Source organism: Sebastes umbrosus, chromosome 3 (assembly GCF_015220745.1).
Source record: "Sebastes umbrosus isolate fSebUmb1 chromosome 3, fSebUmb1.pri, whole genome shotgun sequence".
Taxonomy (NCBI): domain Eukaryota; kingdom Metazoa; phylum Chordata; class Actinopteri; order Perciformes; family Sebastidae; genus Sebastes; species Sebastes umbrosus.
This window is the reverse complement of record NC_051271.1, coordinates 4,263,196-4,277,971: the sequence shown is the minus strand read 5'-3', so window position 1 is coordinate 4,277,971 and position 14,776 is coordinate 4,263,196. Positions and strand designations below refer to the sequence as shown.

Here is a 14,776-nt window from a genome sequence, read left to right as displayed (position 1 = left end):
CATACCAGAAATACAAACAGACAGCAATAGAAAATGAGAGGTTATAAAAAATAAGAGGATATACGTGCATGTGTGTGTTTTGTGGAGGAAGAGTACAAAAACCTAATCCCAGTCACTGTTTCTTGAAAGGATTCCACCCAGTTTATAATCCGAGTCGCTGAGCGGTTTATACTCCGGAGAAGGAACAAGACGCAGAGAATAAGTCCTTTGATATCCCAGAATCAACCTCACTTCTGTCGGCATCTGTCCTCCATCGAGGAACCACAGCGAGGAAACCGTCAGCCTGTTCTGGCAGTTTGTTCAAACGTTTCAAAGTCCTGTATGAGTCAGTTATCCTCCATTAAACCTCCCAAAGGTCACTGGTCTAAATATATACTCCATCAAACCTGTCACAGTCACTGATGGCAGGTGGCGATGAAGGTGCTCGTCCTCTGGTTCAGGTCGTCCTCCTCTTCCTGTCCTTCATCTCTCTTCACCTGATGCCTGTTGGGAGAAGATGAAAGACCAACTCATCCTTCAACATATTTACTTTTCACACCCAGTCAAACTTGTTTATTTCTTAATTACGATTTTTTTTTCTTTGAGGTTGATAAAAAACAGATATTTCCTGTCTTATCATGTTGTTGAAGCCTTATCTATTTATTTATTAATTTATTTGACACCAGTTAGCCCACATTATATTTTTCATCTTCGGTCCCTGGACAGATGTTACACTGAAAAAAGATTATAAGAATATTAAATAATGACCATTGTTGAGTGCTAGGGCAGTCACAATATCAGATTATCGTGGCCAAAAGAATTCATGATAACGATATTCTGGTGATATCTATAGAAAATTTAAAAAGTAATTCTATCAGTCAAATTCATCTTCAGCTTTGTTTATCGTGCGTTTTGTCTCTTTTTTGGCAAATGAATTACAAACAAAATACGAGTGTAGGGAGAGTGTGTAACAATAACTGTACAAAAATGTAAAAAAAAGAACACTAATGGACGGAGAAAAGGCAACAAGATGAACTGATAAACAAAAAATCCACAAGCTCTAACATCTGCCCACGGGATAGATTAGTAATTCTCGCGTGTTTTCGTGACAAAACGTAGTTTGTTGACCTCATCTGGGATTCCTACTGGTAAAAGATCTTGTAGTGTGTGACCTCCTGTCGCCGGTTAGTCATGTAGTGTGAAAACCACAACGACTTAAAGACTCCCGATTACAAGACAGCAAGTTGTGTAGTGTGAACAGCACTGAAATCTGACCACTTTGAAAGTCGTGTAGTGTGAACTTAGCTTAACTGATTGAGGCAGTCCACTCCAGTGTTATGCAACATAAAATTACTGTTTTTGTCAATGGAGTCTGGTATCTACGGTGAGAGCATCGATAACGTCTTCAATTCCCTGTCGGAAACATGGACTGTATATCTGTCTTACGGCAAGGTAAAGACGTGAAAATATTCTAAATATAGCGTACACTTAAACTGATATAGATTTGTTTAGGTGTCTAAAATGCGTTTAGCTGCTGGCCCCGTCCACAGCAGTACATTGCTTTGCTCCCGTGCTGGTACTCCTGTCTGCTTCTCCAAACTCCATCTACTGTAGGTAATACACACTGACTATGGAGAAGAACCTCATCCAACCACACTGAGAAACACCTTAACTATCCCTTTAATGTCACAGATGCAAAGCTGCAACATTCAGCCCGGTTTTAATACATGTCGGAACTGGGAAAGAGCATTTTTATCAACTCCGCTGTCTGTAGTTGGCTCAGATTCAGGAGAGGGATTTGGATAATTAGGAGTGTGTGTGCGTGTGTGTGTGTGTGTGTGCGCGTGTGTATGTGTGTGTGTGTGTGTGTGAGGGGGTGTTACCCTGAGGGAGGACTAATTCAAGGAAGAACCCAGTAAATACCTCAGATCTCTTATCAGCTCCTTTTGGTGTCAGTAGACACATTCAGACAGGAGCAGCACACACAATCACGCACACACAGCTGTATGCTCACCATTGTCTGTGTCTGAGTTTGGGCTGATGTGGCGTTTGTTGGTGCACATGCACTCCAGGTGATCCTCCAGCCTCACCTGCACCTCCCTCAGCTTGGGCCGCCGCCGTACGTACTCCACCTTCGCAACCTGGAGAGGGAGAGAGAGAGACAGAGAGAGAGAGAGAGAGAGAGTCACATGGAGGACACACAAAAGAAGGCATTTTCTAAACTATACCAAAGAACGTATATTGATAAGAAGTGAAAGTCAATTGTTTGTTCCATCACAACATCAGCGCCCAGCAGCACAGCTACGCTTCCGCCATTTTGGACTGAAAGCAACTACCGGACTGGCGTCTCCTCCTGACATGTTGCCGAGGTCTGCTGTTTGAAATACCGTTTCGGTACGTTTTGGAGATGCACCGTCAACCAGCACCTGCCGCTCTCGCCTCAGCTCCCAGCACCGACACCACACCAGGCTGCACTGTGATTAGTTTATTTCATTATCGGGACTTTTCTCTTGTTTTCTTTCGGGCTGAAAGTTGTGTGTTCCTCGCCGTCCGGCCCTGTTAGAGGCCCGCAAACCTCCGGTATCGGCTGCTTTCCGTTTATTTATCTCCAGCAGAAGGAGACGGTAAAGAAGAGAGCGAATGAGAGAAACAGTCAGTTTAAGGTAGAGGAAACTAAAAATGAAATAAAAACCTTCAGTTAGCTGATGCAACAAGTTGTGCTTGCTAACCATATCTAACTACAGTAGTGAACTAATTAGAAGACAAACTGACAGACAGATAAACAGATTTATCGGTTTGTCGCTGCTCAGACTCAAACGAGCATGAGTGCACCTGCAGCTTGGAGGATGACCTTTGACCTGCAGCTTCTACTATAGTCATACATCATATTCCCGTTGGCAAACAGTGTGGCTGATTAACTTAGTCAGGAAATGACTCAAATAAATATGAAATATCATAGAAATGCCAAAATCCACTGGAGGGGGGCTTTAAATTTAGCTACCGTAACCAGCTTCAGCAGCCTGTTAAGTGTTAAGAATGGATTGAACAGTGTGTTTGTCTGCTGAGTTTAAGGGAGCACCTAATGCACCATCTCAAACAGGACTCACTGTAAATATGTAGTACAAGTACTGCAGACAAAGTGCCTTCCTTATTCACCGATGACAGCCGCGTCTCTGCTGTGGCTGTGTAAACACACAGGTGTGTCTGCTCTTGTGTGGATGAATGAAGAGAGCATGAACGCTGCCAGGAGAAACTGATTTCACTGACACCAAGTGAAGCATTTTTTTTGTTTTGTGTCAACACACATCACACTGGCTGCTGACGCTGGATGTCTGAGCCTGGTTACTGAAACACACAGATATATAAACAGAAACCCGCGAGCATATGTACCAACGGTACCGCGCATACTGTAAAAAAACAAAGACGCACAGTCAAGTCAGTGAAGCTCCAGGTCTGATTGCACAAGCACCTCTGTTTCAAGTCTGAACAGACTCAGAGACCGCCGAGCGCGGACTTCACAACAGCAGCTCAGGAGGTTCAGTTGAGGTGAGGAGGCAGGCTGCTGAAAGAGTGAGCCCTGACAAACACAAAACATGTTTTATATGCTGATAATTTGCTTTGCAAAGTAGTTTTGGAGGAAACGTGTGTTGCCTGGATTACATTCAGAGGCAACACTTGTGCAGTCCATTAAGTGTGACCTGCACTGCTGCACAGAAGTGACTGGGAAGAGGTCGGGTGGATGGTCATCAGGGCTGGGTGAGGTATTATATCGGGCCTACCTGGTATCGGACAACTTCGGAACTATCGAAAAACAAATTTCGGTGCTTTACCGTGATTGTAAAGCAAATGCTTTTTTCGCAGCCAATCCCTTCCGGTGTTATATTATCCAACGATGACTTGACTGACAAATCACCACGAAGCTCTTTGGCCCAAAAAAGGCGCCTATTCGCTATTGCCTTAAGACCCAGACGCACCAAACCAACATCACAGAACTAGCGGCGATGAAGGCCGACTATTGCGTCGCCTCACGTCCCCTTTGTCTTCGCTAAAAGTTGCATTCGAACACACTGCAAAGACTAGAGCCGACAGCCAGTTAGCACGTACCGTTCTGCGCCTGCATGAGAGGAAATAACTCTCCACACCAGCAGGTGGCGGTAGTCTGTATTCATCATTCAAAAAGGGGAACAGGAACACCGAGGACGGCGGATTTACAAGCCGTCGTTATGACACGTACATGAAACAAAGCGGCGTTTGCCAACCATTTTCACACCACCCTCACCCACCACTTAGCTTCATTCCAGATGGCCATGTCGCTGTGAAAATATCCGTGTTGTTGTTTGCTGTCGTCACGTGACAAACAACCTGCAGTCAGTTCTTCTTCGCTGCTCTAAAACAATAGTTGCCAGTGTCAGCCATGATACATCCAGGTTGACAGCACAGTGAAGAATTGATTCCTGGTTTAACAAGTTGATTTTTTTCTGGGTTAATAAATGATGGTATTGAATCGGTGCATAGACTGGCGTATTCGCCGATACCTGATACAGAATTTTGGGCAGTGTCAGACACATTTCCAGTACTGGTATCCAAGAAATGGTCTCGTGACACTCTGAGGTCACAGCCTGATATGACAGTGGTGAGGTTAAGATGCTAATGCTAATACTAACTCTCTTTGTCTTTGTCTCACACATGGACACAGCACCTGAACCTCGGCCCTGCCATTTCCCCTCTGGCTGTGTGTGAGTGCATCTTGACCCTCTGAATGCCGGATCTCAGCACATGTGAGAGACTTTATTTTTGATTTCCTCTGTAAGCAGACAGAGGACAAGTCCTTTCATCTCAGACTGGGTATCAGCAGGCCAAAGCATGGAGAATCAAACTCTCCTTCTCTTCCTCCACTCTTTCCCTCTCGACCTCTGGCAACTAATACCATCTTCATTCTCCACCTTTCAGTCTGTATTTCTCAAAAAGCAGGTCAAGAAACACTCGCCGGCTGCACAGCCCTGCTCTGAGCTGGTGTCTCTATCAGCAGAACTCCCTTCAAAAAAACAAGGAAATAACAGCGCGACTCTTTTTACCGACCAATAAAATTAGATTCACCATCTTTTCTGAATCTGTCCAAGCATCTCCTGTAATTCGGCAAACACATAATCCACCAAAGAGCATGTGTTAAAGTATTATTTGACCGTGTGTCTCTGTAACGTGGAATTGACGAAGAGGAAAAAGCAGTCCGGTGAGAGTGACTCTTCTCTCTGTTCACACCACTTCAACACAACACAGCTCTTTCTACAGTTACTGTGGTGTCTTCCTGATTTTGGCAGATTTTCTCTCATCAACTTCTCACAGAACTTCATCCGAATTTATTATCGTTTTGTGGGTTTTTGTTTAGGAAGCATCTCGCCGTCTACCGTGCTGCAGTACCACTCTCCACCTGAACTGTTACTGATGTGCTGGCGGGGGCGCTGTTTTACACCTGGTTGCAAATATAAAACTAGAATGGCACTTGGAGGGCGCAGACCTCCGCCCCCCTCTCGGTTCAGCTTGCTCCATCATCCACGAGTATTTTTGTTTATGTAGAGATCAGCTGTACGTAGCGGAGCATCGTAAAACACTTCATTCAAACTGGACAGATTATGTCAGACATAATAAACAGTAGAAACAGGTTATTGTTTTGTACCTTGACCGTGCGGTGGTGCTTGCGGGCCGCCTGGCATCTCATGTTGCTGGTGTTGCAGCAGCCAGTGCAGCGTTTCACCTCGACGCAGGGCGGCCAGATGATGAAGTTGGCCGAGGTGGGATCCACCTGGCTCCTGGGGATCTCATAGATCGTTGTCCGCACCTTGCACACCGCCGGCAAGGCCTCCTCCACCACTGCAGGGGAACACAGAGGTCAATGGTTACAGAAACTCAGCAGAGTAGAGAATCACTGTTTCAAAAAAAATTTCAATATAAATGACTCTATAAATAATCATTAAATGTTGCAAAAATAATATTAAAAATAAACGTAGCCATTAATTAATTGATAAAATGATGACACATGTTGAGTAACAGCCTCCTCTTTTGCATAATGAGGCAGAAATACATAAATAAATACATACATTTAAAAATGAATGTAACATAAATAAAAAATAAGTGCGAAGATAAATGAACAAATAAAAAATAAGTGCAAAATTAGATAAATAAATTTAAAAATGATTAATAAAAAGGAAGTTTGGGGAAATAAATAAGGGGTGAAATGCAAAGAAAAAATTGTGCATAAATATGTAAATAATTAAAAAATAAATAAATAAATAAGTGCAAAATAATAAATTAATAAATAAAAAATAAATGTAAAAATAGATAAATACATTTTAAAAAATGAATAAAAATAAATACATAAATAAATAAAAGGGAAAATTAAACAGACGATTAAATAAATAAGGGAATTAATACAAAGATAAATAAATAAAAAAGCAAATTAAAACAGAAATATCAATTTATGTCACATTTTATCAATTAATTAATGGCTACATTTATTTTTTATATTATTTTTGCTACATTTAATAGCATATTTATTCATTTATTTATTGAGTCATTTATTTATTTATTTGGAAGGTTCAAATTGAAATAAAAAAATTAATATATGATAAATATTGAGTTAATTGTTCGAGTTATAGAGAAGGGGTAGGACCATGTGTCGGCTGTACTTTTTCCTACTCCTTTTCCAATGTAATATTAAATTATGTTGATTATTTGTTTATTGACAGTTTACTATATGTTTACTGTTCATTGTATTTGTTAATCTTGTTTTGTTTTACATGTTCAAAATAAATAAATAATTAAAAATAACGTGAAACTAAATGGTTGTCCATTTATCATTGTTCACTGCAAGGAATTGTGGGACGGCATTATCTCCTTTTCTTTGGTAAAGGATGCTCCAGTGTATCCTATGCTATGCTAAAGGAGATAATAAAGGAAGCATTGAAGAACCTTTCCTTAGCATTTAGACAATTCAACCAGCTCTTATCATGGCTGCTACTGAGATACTTACGGTTTATTTCACTCCGTTAGGAACCTTCCTGAGAGAAAAAGACTTTTCGACCGCAGCCGAAGTGTACATTTAGCCGCTGTGTTTCAGTGTCTGAGACCTTGATGGTGTGTATGTGTGTGTGTGTGTGTCTCACCGGTGCTCCTCCTGCGTCTGGTGTGTGTGTGGTCTCTCTTCAGGTCGGGGAAACTGTGAGAGAAGTCCTTGTGGTAGCTGTGTTTGGTCTCCTCTATCACCTCGTTCTCTGAATGAAGACAAAACAACACGCATATTCAAACGTCACACACTCTCACTGTTAAACAACACCATTCATAATAATCCCAGAGCCCTGTGAAACACACACAGGCACCGCTTTAAAGGATAAAACACATGGAAGAGGTTCGACTGGCTATTTTCTCATTAGACTGGATTGCTCGTGTACAAAATGACATTTTTATCCAAGAAAAAGTTCAAGGGGGTCACAAAAAACATTTCACAAAGATCTGCCCATTCGTTGTCAAGATACCTAAATATGAAGCAAAGTGTAAGTCAAGGAAAAGAAGGGAATATCTGGTTATCAGGACATCCTGATGACTGATAAAAGTGAAGAGGAGCAGGATGTTTACATGCTGCAGCGAGTTGTTTATGACTAACATCTTGATCAAGTCTGTCCTGATGAGAGCACAAGTTTAACCCGGTTACTCTAACTGAGTTTATGTCCGTCAACAGGTTACTGAGTTCTCTGCATGTAAATGTGGCCAGTGAGAAGCAGCGTGGATCAGATATAATTTAAATCTAATTCACATTAAGACACGCTGAGGTCACTGGTGGGTCGTCGTAAAGAGAAAATGCTGTTTTGTTCTTTAGGACACTAATCTAAGTGAAACCAAGCTGACCTTCTTTCTGAGTGCTGGTACGGATGACTGAGCTTTTATTGATGACTTTTTGTTTGAAAGTTTGATAAGAACGTTTGTACGACATACAAATCCTGACTGATTTTGAAATTGGGTTGAATCACATATTGTATATAAGGAGAAACTTCACAGATGTTCTTCTCTCTAATCTCAAACATGCACACACTACAAGATCTGAAAATAACGCCGCATCACACACTACAGGATATTATTAAGATTATCGTGCCAGAGGGAGCAACGCATCGCCTCACGTGATCTCATGGGGAAGCAGATGTAAACAAAACGGAGAGTGACGCACGGTGCTATAGTGATGCTTTGCAGTGAGAAAGAAACAAAAGCAGAAGGATAAACAAGTCTGGATGAGAAATGGTTGGGGAGACGCCGTTAACACAGGTTGTCTATTCTTCAGCGAGAACTGGAGGTGAGATTTTAACTTAGTTAGTTGTGTCTGTCAGTCGTAGTTAGCAAAACACCGTCAGCTGCTCTGGCTTGACTCTCTCATTGGCTATTGTGGTCCTGACTCGGAGGGGTATTGAGCACATCAGTGTGTAACGGGTTCAAACAGAATCAGATCCTGTAACGTGTGTACCATACCGTGACAGTACCGTCAGATTATTTATAAATTGTTCTATGGTTTTAAAGGGACTCTATGTAAGAATCCGAAATTGCCTGTTAACAGCGCCACCTGTGGCCGTTAAGTCAACGAAAGTCAGCGTCCTGTTGCCCGCGCTTGTGCTCGCTCTACATAGACATGAACGCGCATCGGTCCAAACAGTGAGGCGACACACGTCAGCTAAAAGCACAATATCACTCTATATTTCAGCTGCTTGGCAGTAATGTTAGCTGACCAGACGAAGGTCTCTCCATGAATCACTGCTGATCCTAGTGTTGGCTTTTCCTGCCTCAGCCTCCCGACCGCGGCCAGAGGGAACGGGGGAGACACTGGAGTTTTGGTCGGAGACGATAACGTAACTCTTCTGCAGTGTTTAGTGTGCGCGCATGCACATGAGAGGTGGAGCGAGAGAGCGAGTAAGAACGAGCGCAGTGTGTGAGTGAAGACAGGCAGAGGAGCAGAGTACAGCATCGACTCCGGCCCTGGAGACCAAAGCTACGGTCTCCCCTGTGTCTTCTGACCGCGGTCGAGGGCCTGAAGCAGGAAGAGTTGACACTGTTTTGCAAGACGGGCTTCACTAGATAGAACTTTGCGGTTTTGGTGCTTCCGTGTAGTTTGTGTTGGAGTCTTGTCTGAACAGCGTAGCCACACGCGAGTGTGCATGGGACACTGACCCGCAATGATTTATATGTGTAAGAAGCTACAAACAGTCCCTTTAAATCAAATGTTTAATTTTGCAAAAGATTTGAGGTGTTCTGCTACACACTGTGTGTGTGTGTGTGTGTGTGTGTGTGTGTGTGTGTGTGGTTGTGTCAATTGTGTGAAGTCTTTTGACAAAATGAGAACTTGTTTTCAAAATTGTGCTTAAGCAATAGTAAAGAACTGTAACAGGTTGTATAAAGAGGTTAACATTGTGGGAAGTCTCTTCCCATCTGGGACAGAAACCAACCGTTTATTTCAGGGTTACTTATTATATTATTATAGAAGCGTGAACGTATTTCATTGCATCATAGAAAACACATTTTATGCAATGAGCTGTAGAGTGAAGTTTCTAGTCTGTACCTCGACAGTCAAGTTTTTATACGGAGCTCTGCCTTTGTGTGTGTGTGTGTGTGTCATGAGATGCTGTAAAAGTCAATCAAGCGTTTCTAAAGTGTTCACAGAGCCATCAAACTATTCCAACGCTGCCAAACCACTGGATATCCACAGAGAGTGGCGTTAAAAAAGAGAGAAAGTTTCCCAGAAATCAGTGTAGATGATGTCTGAGCAGGACGGTTTGGATTTGGTTCTTTGTGTGTTTGTGCAGCCGCCACGCTCGCCTGCATGTGTGTGTGCAAGCGGTCACGCACACATGCCCGCCTATATACACAATGTGCTTCTAAAGCACAACAAAGTCCACCTTCGACATCTCTCTCTCTCTCTCTCTCACTCTCTCTCTCTCTCTGGCCCTGACATGCAGGAATTTGAGCATGAATTATACATAGCAACGCAGCAGCCTTCCAGTGAGCCCTGCTCTCACACCAATAATGGGCAGCATGACAACAGCATAATGAAGAGAGCCACTTGACCCCCACCGAGCCGGGGAGCCGTCACACTCGCCATTTGCATCTCAATGATGCCAGGATTAATGGTGGCACCGCTCGGAGCTGCGCACACTAAAAAATGAATCAACTGTTTTTCACACAGAGAAGTTCAGAACAGGAGAAAGTTTGTGTGGCAGGAAGTTAAAGTCAAATACAATAAATGTTATTTCCTCCTGTCTCAGCTTACTGATTCAGATTTATTACCTGGGTAAGGGGAAATGGCATCTATTGTGTGTATTCAAGGTGAATGTTGGAGTTATTTAGAGCTAATTTACTTTACTTAGGCAATGTTAAAAGAACAAAACCCCTTTTTACATCAGCTAGGAAAGATGCCACAAAAAGGAAGACAGAGAAGTCAAGTCTTTAAAGGGAAAAATGTTTTTTGTTTAGATTATTTCCTGGTGCGGGGACTTCGATTTCCTCCCAAAGGTGGGTCTATGGTCGCCGTAGTTAAGCCGGCGCTAGGTGTGCGCTGAATTGGCCGATAAGCCTCCGACATAGGCACAGACCGACAGACGCTCACCGACGGCCCTAATCTGTCCGGCAGCCGACCGTTGGCGTGGTGTGTCAGGGCCTTAAAATGTAGTTTGTCTAAACACTCTGTCACTGACCTTTAGGTGGTCGTCACACAGGGTGCTTCCTGATTAAAGATTGCTCCGCCCTAATCTACGATTGGACATTTGAGAAGTCATGTGATTTTGATCACTTGACACCACAGCTTGTGTTAATCAATAGTTTTAATGACTTTTATTTGTTTGAGGAAGACCTACACCCACTGGAGCTTAGGTGTCCAACATCACGGTGACTCACCACAGTTCTTTTCACAGACTGAGCTGCACTCAACACGACCAGTAAACTGATTCTGATGTGTGAAATCGGTGGAAAGCTCCTTTAAACAAACATTTTCTTCACACGTCTACACCTCGCTCCTAGTCGACCGTCGGCAGCGGCTGATGAGCACAAAGTTAACTCTGTCTCAGAGTTCATGGAGGGAGTGCAGAGCGAGACGGGCTGCTGGTCTCCTAGCAACATCCGGTGAGGCATCCCAGTAATGAGGCGAGAGGACAGCATCCTCTTACTGTGCACTGAACCAGATGAGACTAATACCTCATTCCAGAGTCTTTCAAGGAGTAGCGGCCCCGACCAGCACATCTGGTGGCTGATGTTTGTCAGCACTAACTGTGTTGAGTTGGAACCCACTCACATCTTTCAAGGCTGCAGGTACATTTCTTTTTCTTTTGGGTTTATGAAATGCTAAAATAGGATTGACCCTAACCCTATTCCTAATTAAAAAGTTCACATTCCATCCTCATAATAGTCCTTTACCCTGAAAAACAGCTGAGCAGGAGGCTGTGCGTTATCATGCTCATATCACAAACAGAGTTCATTAATCCAGCTTGTGGCAGTGAGAGAGAGAGAGAGAGAGAGAGAGAGTTGTATTATAATGAAGCGCTTTACCTACGGAGTCTATCTCTAGCAGCCGCTGGAGGTCGCTGATGCTGCGGATCTCGCTGCGGGAGAGCCGCTCCAGCAGCTCCCGGGGGAGAGGAGACTCCTGTGGGAACAAAAGTCAGTCGGTTAGCCGCTTATTGGGGATGGAGATACAAAGCGAGAGGGCAATGTAGAGTCATGCAAGCAGCACTAATCTGCAGAGACTCAGTGACAACTAGTTGCATTTAATTATAAAGGAACAGCACTCGTGTCTATCTGCGCCAAAAGAAAGTTTGTGTGTAATTATGCATTGTGATTTAATCTGCTGCATGTGCCGCAGTGCGAGATGCAACAACAGATTGCGTATTGTAAATTTGTGAGCCTGGTTTGATAGCTCATTTCCTATCCCTAAGAAACCGTTGGAGGGAGGAGAGAGGAGATGGAGGAGGAGCCCAGTTGGTGTTGAGGCAACATGGCCCGGCCAGTTGAGGAGTTTTTTTTTTTTTTTTTTCTTCTTCCTTTTCCTCATAACAAAATAAAATAAAAAGAAATATGGATAAAACAAAATGGAGAGAAAAATAAATTAAAGAAAGAAAAAAATTTAAAAAATTAAAAATTAATAAATAAATAAAGAAAGAAAGAAAGAAAGAAAGAAAGAAAGAAAGAAAGAAAGAAAGAAAGAAAGAAAGAAGGAAAAACTAAAAAAAGAAAAAAAACTAAAAAAGTCAACATAACTGGGCAAGATCAATATCATGTGGCTGTGTGTGTGCGCTTGAGAGTGGTGGTGGGGGGTAGCTGGCTGTCAGTCAGGGTGCAAATTAAAGGTCCCATATCGTGCTCATTTTCAGAATCATACTTGTATTTTATGTTTCTAATAGAACATGTTTACATGCTGTAATATTGAAAAAAAACTTTATTTTCCTCACACTGTCTGTTTGAATATGCCTTTATTTACCCTCTGTCTGAAACGCTCCGTTTCGACGGAATTGTGACGAAATTGCAACAGAATTGCGTTGCTAGGCAACAGCTTGGGTACATGTTTACTTCCTGTCAGCTGATGACATTCACATACACTGCAACCAGGAATAAACTGGGACACATTTAGAATGTTTACGTTGAAACTGTGTAAAGGGTCTAAATATTGTATATTTGTGACATCACAAATGGACAGAAATCCTGACAGCTTGTTTCAAATGTAGAGTTTCTGAATACGGTCTGTGTGTATTTCCCTGTGGATTGAGCATTTCGATACTTTCACAGTATTTATATAGGACTTAAAGGGACTGTTTGCAACTTTTTAAGCGTATAAATGTACCGGGTCGGGATCCCGGAGTCACTGCTCCGCTGCCTGCTTGCCTTCACTCACACAGCAGGAGAGTTAGTAGCTCTGAGAATATCTAGTAAATGTACAGTGGACATTTGTGCAGAAATAAATGCTGCAGCTCCTTCAGACCAACAGAGGTTTTCCGTGTCTTGTGACGTGACGGGGCTCCGCAGCGAGAAACGTTGTCGTCTCCGACCGGCTGCCGGTGTCTCCCTGCGGGCGCAGTCGGGTGACAATAACGTTTCTCTTCCTGCTTCAGCCAGCAGGAAAAGCCAACACTAGTATCAGCAGTGATTCATGGAGAGACCTTCGTCTAGTCAGCTAACATTACTGCTAAGCAGCTGAAATATAGAGTGATATTGTGGTTTTAGCTGACGTGTGGCGCCTCACTGTTTTGAGCGATGCTCATTCATGTCCATTTAGAGCGAGCACAAGCGTGAGCCCGACATTGACTTTCGTTAACTTAACGGCCACAGGTGTCGCTGTTAACAAGCATTTCTGATTTTTACAAACAGTCCCTTTAAGCCTGCTTTATAATAAAAAAACATGAAAATCTCACTTTTTTATAATATGGGACCTTTAAGGCAAGATTAACAAGAATAAAATAAAATAAAGTAAAATAAATACAAATAGGTAGATAGATAGAAGTAAAAGAATGATGGATAAAAAGATGATGTTTTAAAAGCGAATGATGGATAAGATATGCGTATATAAACATCAACCACAGAGATACTTCACGCTTGGCTCACCTCAGCAGCGGTGCGCAACAGGCAGAGGCAGCCGGCGAGGAGGAGGAACACCGCGGCTCTCATCTCCTCTCAGGTCCGCTGCAGAGGCACCAGGACGAGGCGGAGGTCAGCTGCAGGAGCCGGGCTGTCGCTCCCTGGTCCTGGGAGACCAGAAACATCCCTCGGGAGAACTGGCCACCACCAGCAAGAGCTCAATGAAACGACGAGAGAGGCGCGTCCAAACCTTCAAGTGATGTTTAAACTCCCGGATGAAATGCGGTTAAAGAATAGAGACCAGATGCATTCAGTGCAAAAGTCACTGCAGCAGAATAATATCAGAGTGACTGTAAAGCAGGTTTAAGCCAGAGCTGCAGGAGGTCCTAACTGAGGTCAAGTAGATGTCCAACAGTTCTTCGTTTTAGCATCAAAAGAAAATAAGAAACATGCACACATCCAACAATATCCATCATGTTGTCCTCAGTATAATCCCTTCAAAGTCACACATCCTGCAGCACCATGCCACTCTGCAAACATGTGAGTGTATTCTTGAAATGGAAACTTCTAGAAAGAACCACTTCTGTCCTGCATACGAGGAGGAGAAGTCTCCAACTGTCCTGTAGTCTCCTGTAGTCAGTCTCTGGCTGAATGAAGTCAGGATGCTTTCAGTCTCAGGATATTATAGCCGTGCGCGTCCCCGTGGCGTGGCACTGAACTGTGAGCGCGCTTTGCTCTGCAGCACATTGGAGGAGCTCAAACTCAGAGTACCAAACTCAGTACCACAAGTGTGTTACAACTTCAGACCAATTATATGGAGCCATTTACTGGAAAACAACATAACTAACATTTGATTATACACTGTAAAAAAAAATCTTTTTTTTCTTTCTTTTTTTTTCAAGACATTTTACATTTTTTGTCTGTATTTCAAAAATGTCAGAAAAAAATGTTAAAATTACATGTTTCATTTGTGTTTTATATGTAAATGGTCTTAGATTTACAGTATTTTTTTGTAATCACAATCGTAATTATCTGTATTTAAGCTTTTCTTGATCATTTTTAAAGATAATTATTCTGTTTTTTAGATGTTTATGACTCTATTTTAACAATTAATTTGTTAGAAGAAAAGGATTTCATGGAATTCTAAAAATATTTCTTGTAAAAATACAGATTTTTTTGCAAAACTTCTGAGAGTTAATGTAAATTT

The 14,776-nt window shown here is 42.5% G+C and overlaps 1 protein-coding gene across 1 annotated transcript; it reads right to left on the bottom strand.

The window, feature by feature from the left end:
- Positions 1-284: 284 nt before the first annotated feature.
- Positions 285-14,399, bottom strand: LOC119484698 (platelet-derived growth factor subunit A-like). Its single transcript, XM_037763727.1, has 6 exons — positions 13,597-14,399; positions 11,551-11,647; positions 7,140-7,247; positions 5,654-5,847; positions 1,994-2,120; positions 285-483 (listed from the first exon to the last, which is right to left on the bottom strand). Exons 1-6 carry the CDS (start codon positions 13,657-13,659, stop codon positions 473-475), a joined length of 600 nt encoding a protein of 199 aa, XP_037619655.1. The 5' UTR covers positions 13,660-14,399; the 3' UTR covers positions 285-472.
- Between the last annotated feature and the right edge of the window lie 377 nt (positions 14,400-14,776).

Bases quoted from the DNA above. Each gene is read 5' to 3' on its own strand.
- LOC119484698 (XM_037763727.1), bottom strand. From the start codon at position 13,659: ATGAGAGCCGCGGTGTTCCTCCTCCTCGCCGGCTGCCTCTGCCTGTTG. The intron at 5,848-7,139 runs GTGAGACACACA...GTTCCCCTGCAG, and splicing joins CAGACGCAGGAGGAGCACCG to TGGTGGAGGAGGCCTTGCCG. The intron at 2,121-5,653 runs GTACAAAACAAT...CTCCCTCTCCAG, and splicing joins AGCACCACCGCACGGTCAAG to GTTGCGAAGGTGGAGTACGT.